Source organism: Belonocnema kinseyi, chromosome 4, assembly GCF_010883055.1.
Source record: "Belonocnema kinseyi isolate 2016_QV_RU_SX_M_011 chromosome 4, B_treatae_v1, whole genome shotgun sequence".
Lineage (NCBI taxonomy): Eukaryota > Metazoa > Arthropoda > Insecta > Hymenoptera > Cynipidae > Belonocnema > Belonocnema kinseyi.
In genome coordinates, this window is record NC_046660.1 from 64674165 (window position 1) to 64683307 (window position 9143).

General features: G+C 26.2%; 2 protein-coding genes across 4 annotated transcripts in view; one reads left to right on the forward strand and one right to left on the reverse strand.

Annotated features, from left to right (window-relative positions):
* The window catches only part of LOC117172155 (adenylosuccinate lyase), a 64766-nt gene that overhangs the window by 24052 nt on the left and 31571 nt on the right, over positions 1-9143 (reverse strand). Inside the window, exon 1 of one of the 3 annotated variants that reach the window (XM_033359961.1) lies at positions 626-739. The exons of the other annotated variants lie outside the window; for them this stretch is intronic. The gene's annotated coding sequence lies outside the window, so the exon portion shown is untranslated. Of the gene's footprint in view, positions 1-625; positions 740-9143 lie in introns of those variants that run through there. 3 annotated transcript variants of the gene reach the window in all.
* On the forward strand, positions 2682-7628 carry LOC117172157 (protein snakeskin). Its single transcript, XM_033359963.1, has 4 exons — positions 2682-2791; positions 6507-6713; positions 6795-6914; positions 7054-7628. The coding sequence occupies exons 1-4, from the start codon at positions 2741-2743 to the stop codon at positions 7153-7155; spliced, it is 480 nt and encodes a 159-aa protein (XP_033215854.1). The 5' UTR covers positions 2682-2740; the 3' UTR covers positions 7156-7628.

The window sequence follows — 9143 nt, forward strand, 5'->3', positions numbered from 1 at the left end:
GCATGTGTACCGAAACGTTAGGAAGTTTCAAAAGGAGTTTTTCTATTAAATAAATATCTGAGTTTCGAAGAACAAGTTTTTTTGACTCATATTTATTTTTTCCATTTACGATTGGACCGTAAGACATAAATAATTTAAAGTCTACGATTAGAAATCAACTGATTATTGTTTATATACATTTTCTCTTAGAATAGAGCTAGAAAGTCGAGGATTTTTCTTAATTTTTCAACTTGTCACCTTTTCAATGAGAGCGAGGCAATCATCGATTAGATTTAACAGAAATAATTGTTTTTAACATGTATGATTATTTATAATAATATTCTATTAGAATAATTCTATAAATTGCAGTTTTTTTATCAAATTTTCCACTTTTTGTCCATTTTTCAATCAGAGCGAGGTAATAATTAATTTAAGTTAAAGAATCTAATTATAATAACGATTTATTACTATTTTTAATCAAATTATTTACGAATAATGCTAGAATTTTCTTTTAGGGTAATGCTAGATATTTGCAGCATTTTCTAAAATTTGCAGTTTTTCTATGATTCTTTAGTTACAAATAAATAATAATTAATTAAATATAAATATTAATAATAATTTAACCAAAAAAACTCTCGGTAACTACTTCAAGGTAAATTGGGGAGTTCTGGAGAAGGCGACAGGCGCTCGAGAACGAGTAAAAGTATTGTCCAGGCTGTAACGTCAGGTATCAAAAGTGCAATTCGAAATTTGAAAAAACCCAAAATATAGTTAGATAGCTCTTAAAAAATGAATCTGAGTCTCCATTTACAGTTTTTCTCTTGGGCTGCAAATTTTCCAGTAAATAAATAAAAACTGACTTTTTTTAATTGAAAAAACCATGTTTTTTTCACATTGAAGTTTGTCGCAGCTCAAACTTCCTCGCTCACTTTTTTAATGTGAAAGTCTAAAAACGTGGTTTTTCATTCGGATTAAAAAAAAAACATTATAAATTAACTTTTGACCCTTTTTGGACACTGTAACCTCCGCTAGAGTGTCACGAATAAAACTCAAAAAGAAATTTGTTAATTAGTTGATAAACGAATTACTTACGGCGAGTTGAATGTGAAAAAAACATGGTTTTTTCAATTTAAAAAAGTCAGTTTTTATTTATTTACTGGAAAAATTGCAGCCCGAGAGAAAAACTGTAAATGGAGACTCTGGTTCATTTTTCAAGAACTATCTAACTATATTTTTGGTTTTTTTTATTTTCGAATTTCACTTTTGATACCTGACGTCACAGCCTGGACAATACTTTTACTCGTTCTCGAGCGTCTGTCGCCTTCTTGACCAGAATTCCTCAACTTGCATTTGATATGATCTGTATAGAAGACTTAAAGAATATTTCAAACATGTGTCTTATTTCATAAAAATATATTCAGAAAAAGAGATTGTAAGAAAATAATTCTCTCAATTATTTATTTATTATTTGTTCATAACTAGAAATCCAACGCAAAGTTAAACATGTTAGAAAAAAAGTAAGTTTCTTTAAACAATTGTTTCCGAAATTTCATTAATTATCAATTGACTCTGAGTGAAAAGTGGGCAAAATTTGACCATATCAGAAAAAACCGTAATTTTATAACATTATACAGTAATAGTTAATAGTTCAATATTATCTCACTCTACTTGATAAGTGGAGAAATTAAAAATTTTAGAACAAAACTGCAACTTTTTAGCATTATTCCAAGAGAATATTATTATAAATAATAATAAATGGTTTAAACAATTATTTATGTTAAATTGAATCAATAGCTGCTTTTAATTTACGCAAACATCTAATTATCAGTAGGAAGTTTTTTTTATGCCTTAGAAACAATTTGTATTTAAAAGCCCACAAAAAAATAGTAAATAGCGCCGAAAACTCACAAAACCCAATTTTTCACTCATTGTAAATCTTTAGGTTCCTATAAAACATACCTATTGGGTTTATATTTAAAAAGTAAGTTTTAAATCATTTTTTATGGTTAATTGTGAAGATAAACGTTCAGTTTCACATCAATCAACCTAATATTGATAATTCTGAATAAAATGTACAAAAACGACCTTTTGCTTGCGGCACCTCTAAATATCATTTTCAAAAAACGCTTTTTTATGGATCGGAACAAATTCGGAGGCGACATGTATGAAAATTCAAGAAAAACGATTTTTGGACCAGCCTACTGTGCAATCCTGAGAATTATAAATTAAACATTCATAAACTCAAATTTAAAATTGTTTTATTCCGTTTATAAACCATCCTATATTAAAAAAGGTTGCCAGACTTGAATTTGCTCTTTAAATAATAATGGCCAGGAAAAATATTATATTATTCAGAGAAAGAATATTAAAAATTTTCATAACTTAAAATTTCGAACTCGAATTCAAAATAGATTTTTCTGTTCTGTTCTTGAAAATTTAATTCCAAATTTGAATGAAGCCTTCAAAAGTTCGATCTTGAAAATCAAATTCGCCTAAAGATAACAATATTAGTATTAAAAAATATAAATTAATTTTTTTCTAATATTACAATGACAAAATGTAAAGTCATGATGGTGCATTTTGATGACGCCGGCAGCGCTTGCGGTCAGGTGTAAATATTTCCTCATTATTTTATCTTCTTTTTAAAGTACGCCTTTCCTGATTAGATAAAGAGGGCTTGGTTCTCACAACCATCGAACCCCGCGTGGATCGCATTTCATTTACCTTACCACAACGCACAGGTTCGAAAAAGTTTTAGAAAATGGTGTCAGTGCAATCTATTGGAACTATAGTGTTAAAAGCAGTCAAGTTGGTAAATAAAAAAACGTTCCTATACAAATTAAAAACAAATCATTTTCTATCCACGAAATCTGTTAACATTCTTGATTTAAACAAATTTTCATTCTGTGATATCTCTATTATTCAAAATGTCCAAGGAATTTAAAAATATTAAATAATTTCTTCTCAATCGTTCTTTGGGAAAAAGATGAAATAATTACAAGAATAGTTTTGTATTTAAAATTTTTTAAGGAAATCAAAATAATGAATTATAATTCAGACTAAAAAATGGTAAATAACTAAATCCGGAATAAGGGTCCATTGAGTTATTAAGCAAAAGGGAATCGATGATTGAAATAATTGCAGAGTACTTATAGAGCTTAACTGAAAATTATTAAAAATGTTTTGATGATGTGCTTATTTTACACATGAAATTGTTAGAAATAGTACATTCATTCAAAATGTATTTCTTCTACACGCTACCATGATTCATATCCTATCAGTATATGATAACACGATGTTTGTAGACAGATACCAACGATTGCGAAGGCAGAATCAGATCTGCCTGGTCCACTTTCATAATTAAACCTTACTTTTACTAGTCATATCTCATTTTTCAGAATTACACGTGAAGAATGAAAATATGGATTTTTAAATGAAGTAGAAAACTCGATTAATACTTTTTTATCTCACGCTACATTTAAATTAAAATATAAACTTAATATTAAAACAGAATTTTTGTATTTTTTAGTATCTATGATCTAAAATAATTGAAAAGAAAAACATGGACTATATTTTTTATAATTAATGAAACTTGATATCTTAATGTACATCTGCCGAAAATCAGGTCTCTGGAAAAAAGTTCTTTATGATTTTAAGAATTTAAATTCGTCAAACGATTTCAACTGCATAAAAATATGGTTTAAAAATTAAGTTGTTTACAATGGTTTCACTGAAAAAATGAGCAAACATTTTACAATATTTAACCATTTCTCACAAATTGATAGAAAGCATACTATTAAAATAACTGCTTTTGTAAGTTTTAATATATTTCTTATTAAAAATGTTTTTATTTGAAACTACACCACCCGTGATATTATTCTGATTATTAAAATCACAACTACCTGAACTTCAAAATTAATATATAAATAATATTTTCGTATATACAATTAAACAGCTGAATTTTTTATATTAAATTTTTTTTGTTTAAAATAACATAATGTTTCTTGTTTAAAGTAACGAAAATAACTGATTTCGGCTGAAAATGTTAACATAACATACAAATATTCTATAAATCTGATTTGAAATCAATTTTTTGTTATTAAAAGATCTATTTCCATTATGAAACGTACATCAAATTAATAATACATTTCTTTTCAAAAACGTCACCATAATCTTAAATTGTTTAAAAGTTTCGATTATTTTTTAAAATGTTTTTAATATTTTTTATTTTTTCATTAAAAATACTCATTCCTGACAAAAAACACTAACACAATTTAAAACTGTTAAAAGATTCTAAATCTTGTTCGAACTAAAATTATTTTTGTTTTAAATTACCAATTTTGTGTGTAAAACAACAACGTAACCAAAACTAATCAAAACTATCAATCTACCTTTTTGAATTCTAATGAGTTTTTAATCAAAATATTAACTTTTGAAGAAGAAAACATTAACCATATCCGAAATTGTTTAAGCTTGTATATTTTATTATTTTTAAATAATCACTGGATTTAAATCTAATTAATTTTATTTGCAAATACCTATTTTATGTACAACACACAAAAATAGCCAAAAGTTGTTCAAAAATTGTAAATATTCTTTGAAATCTAATAGATTTTGTTTGAAATCACCATAAATCCCGACGAAAAACATTAAAATAACAAAACCCACTTCTTGTGAAAAATGTTAATATAACCTTAAACTGATCAAAAATTACAAATTTTGTTCAGTTCGATCTACAATGATTTTTGTTTTAGAATACCAAGTTTTGATGTAAAAGGACAACCTAATCTTAAATTATTAAAAAAATTTACGAACCTTTAAAATCTTATGATTTTTGTTTAAAAATGCCGATTTTCGGTAAGACATGGTAACAAAACCAAAGAGCTCAGATTTTGGAAACATTTTTAATCTTTGAAATTTAATATTTTCGTATAGAAAATTATCTTGAAGATTTTGTCTTCAAAATGTTAACGTCCGGTGGAAAAACCTAACACAATCTTTTGTTTATAAATTTCACATCTTCTTCGAAATCCTTTTATTTTATGCTAAAATTAATTTAAATTTGGTAAGTTCATCAATATACCTTCATATTATTGAAATCTGTAGATATCCATTAAAATTTATTAAAATCTTTGGAGATCGTAATAATTCATTAAAATAGGTAGAAATAATTTCAAATGTCTTTAATATAAATTTAATTAAACTAAAAAATTTAAATTCTCTGAAAAAAGAACGTTTAAATACCAATAAATCTTAAAAACCCCTCAAAATGTTTTAAATCCTTGGAAATACAGTGAAATCCTTGAAATATTTTTAAAATCCTGGAAATACTTTAAAACCCCTTGAAATCTTTGAGGTTACTATAAATCCCTTGAACAAATTAATAACTAAAATTTTCTTTCTTTCGATTGAAATTTTTTTTTATATCACTCCTATTCAGAAAAAAATTTTAAATAAAAATTCTTTCCTTGAACTCAATAAAAATGATAAAGAGAAGAAAATGGCCTCTTCCAAATCAAAAAAATAAATTTTAAATTTTCCGTGCCTTGCATCTCTGTAAAAATATTTAAAATAAAATAATGACCCTCCTCCAATTCAGAAAAAAATGAAAATAAAAATTCTTGCCATAAATTCGTTAAAATGTTAGAAAGAAAAACATGGCCTTTTCCAATTAAGAAAAAATTAAAACCCATAATTTTCATCCTTTTATCTCAAAAAAATGTTACAAGTAAAAAATTATCCTTTTCCAATTTATAAAATAATTCAAAAAAGATTAAAAACAAAAATTTCCTGGTTTCAAACTGGTTTCAAATCTTTTAAATGGAAAAATTAAAATATTAACGTTCAAAGTTTAAATTTAGCACTCTGAAATTTAAAAAAAATAGTTTATAAAGTTTCAATCGGAGATTTAAATTAGTTTAACTACTGAGGCTTTCGAATTGAAACAGTACAATTTTCAAATTTAAAATCTGTAAATTGCTTAATTTTGAAAAGATTCAGAATCGTCTTATAAATTCAATGTTGGTTTAATTTTTTAAACTCAAATTACAGTTCAGTTTTTAAAATAATTAAGCCTTTATGTTTTCAGTTGATCAATTAAATCCATTTTATATCCAAAATTTTCAAATCCAAACTCTCAAAAATATAGACCTAAGAAAGATAATTTTTAAATTAAGTATTGTAAATTCAATGAATTTAACATTTAAAAAATTTGACATCGAACTTATTTTAAATTGCATTATAACATGTGATATGAAATTTTCGATATTTTAAGTGATTGGATAAATTGTCTTCTGAAAATTTGTAAAATTGCCGGTCAAAAAATTGGGTCTAAATTAAGTTTAAAATCAAACTTTTATAATCGGAATTGTTTTGAAATGAGTGAATTCAATCTTCTTTTAGCGGGAGAAAATTGTGAACCTTTGAGTATAAATATTTGCGCTAGTTAAAAATACGTGTAGAAACTTTTCTTAAAGAAAAAATATTCAAGCGTAAAAATTAAAACTAATTTTAAGTTTTCCTTTTAGATTATCAACTTGATAATCCTGATTCTTTATCGAACCGGATACTCGGGAGAATTCCTAGGTGTTGGTGGAACATGGAACTTAAATGAGGAAAAGAGTCCAGATGCAGAAATTGTTGCTTCTGGAGTCTTTGTTGGATTTTTTATCTACACGTGTGTTGTTTTAATCGGATTTTGCTTCGGAAACACGCAGGACAGAAGAAGTCTCACTGTAATTATTAAACACTGGATTGTTTATAAATCATTTACATAAAATATAATAAATTTCATAACTTTTTGTAATTTATTGCAGGAAATTATTATGAATTTTGTGGGAATGATTATGTTTATCGCTGTTGGTGGTACAGCCCTTCATTACTGGCATGGCTATCTGGCAGAACGCAAATATATTCACGTAGCCACCGAAAGACAGGTAAAATTTTATTTAAATAATTCAAATAAAATAATGTTATTCTCATTACTCTTCTACATTTTCTTGCCAAGTTTCACTTTACATGAAAATTTATATATTACACAATTATTCTCAAATATAATTAATCATATTTTTTCAGGTCGGATTGGCACTGGGTTCCCTTTGCATATTAGAAGGAGCAGCATATCTTGTAGATTTAATTTTAAGTTTCCTGCACTTCGCCAAGGAAGAATTCCAATAAGTTAAAATAAGATTTGAGAATAATTTCTCAATTATCATCTTCCACAAATTCGCAAAAATGAAAAAAAATCCATAATCCATTTTCCTGTAAGAAAATGAATAGACTTTTTAATTTCCTAATCGTTAGACTGCTATCAAAAGAATATACTTATAACTTTTAATTTATGGAATAATAATAATAATAATAATCCGTATTTTATATTACAAACTGGAGATTTTTCAGTTAAGTTCGTAATAAGATTAAATCAATTTTGTACCTTTAGTATCATAAGTTTAAATCAAATGAATCATAGATTGCATTTTATTGACTTGATTATACCATTAGTCATTAAAACTACATATTTCGTACACCAAAGCATAATTATCCAATGAATGTGAAATTGTATACAATATACATAGTACTCTGCACAGAATAATAATAGTTATTTAACCAAACAAAAAAAAAAAAAATTAGTATTATTAATTTTCAGCACCGTTTTTTTATGAATATCCCACCTTCTATTTATATTGTACATTAGGTGAAATAATTTCTTATAAGAAGGAATAAACACAATTATATTCTACAAATATGTATTTTTTTATTTATTAAAAAAAGAAATAAGCTTTATTCTCGTAAAGAAATAATTCAAACCTTAGGAAATTAAAAAAAAAATCAAAAGGACCTATAATTGAACTTTAATCTTCCATTATTATTATTATTTAGATCAGAGTTATTATTATCGGCAAAAAAAGGCAATCATTAGCCGTGCTAAAAAAACATTACATGTATACCTAGTAAAATAAGTTGTCAAACTTTTTCAAAAATTGTTCTATTAAGGTCTCTAGAGCTCCATCAAATCTCGAATGTACTTTTTTATTTTTAATATTTGTTGGGAGAATTCAATTCAATATCTAAGACCGAATAGTGGTAAAATTATAGTAAAGAAAAATTAAGTTGACAGAAAAAGAATTTTATGTCAGAGGATGATCAAAGATCCATAATTATGTTCTTAAGCGTTGGCAAGATGAAATCTTAATCCCATATTAATAGAAAATATTCCATTTATGCATTTTTAAAAGTCGATTTTATAACTTTTATTTAGTTTAATTTAGTGGAAATCGCCCTTATCCTACTCGGCTTTATGTTCCTTCAGATACGAAAGAAAATTTAGTGACGCCCAGTTTCACGTCCAAAACAAAAATATTGTGCTTGAACTTAATTTATTATTAACTAATTTAATTTATTACTTAGCATTAAATCTTAATATAAAAAAAAACTAAATTACTTCATAGTACAAAAAAAAAGAATTAATTTTAAAAACATCGATTTATTTTTTCGAATTTCGGCAATAAAAAGACCCTTAAATTTAACTTCTCAGATCTGGCTGTTCATTAGTATTCGATTTTCCAGAAACTTCATTCTTGATGAGAATTACTAAGTCGACGACCATTATAACTCCTGCATGGAAAAAAAATTATTAGCTAATAGTGATCAACAATTTTGATGAAATATAGTTCTGGATAGTGTTGATGAAGTATCTTTCGAAAGGCATACCGACTGTAGCCGGTAACAGGAAGGCGTTTATTTCCATTCCATACCAAAAAGCCCCAAAAAACATCGGAAAAATATAAGTTACAAGTAGAATCACTTTCTAAAAAGTATGAAAATAAATTTTTAAAAATAACTTTATTAATTTTTTAATAGGGTAGCGGGGTGAGGAGAGTTAGCAAAAATATGTTGTTTTTCAATGGGAATAAAACGACACGTATCTTACTGATTTGAGCAAAAAACTTTTGACAGAGTTAATAAAATTGAAAACATGAATTATCAAAAAATAATTAGTTGAGGGTTTTAAATTTTTTTTAAGTGAAACTTCTATTGGGACAGAAGTGAATTGAAAAAAACGTTCGAACCCACAATCGAACGAAGGGTTCATCTCTCTCTCTCTCTCTCTCTCGCTCTCTCGCTCGCGCTCTCCCCCCCCCCTCTCTCTCTCATACATTCCGTAC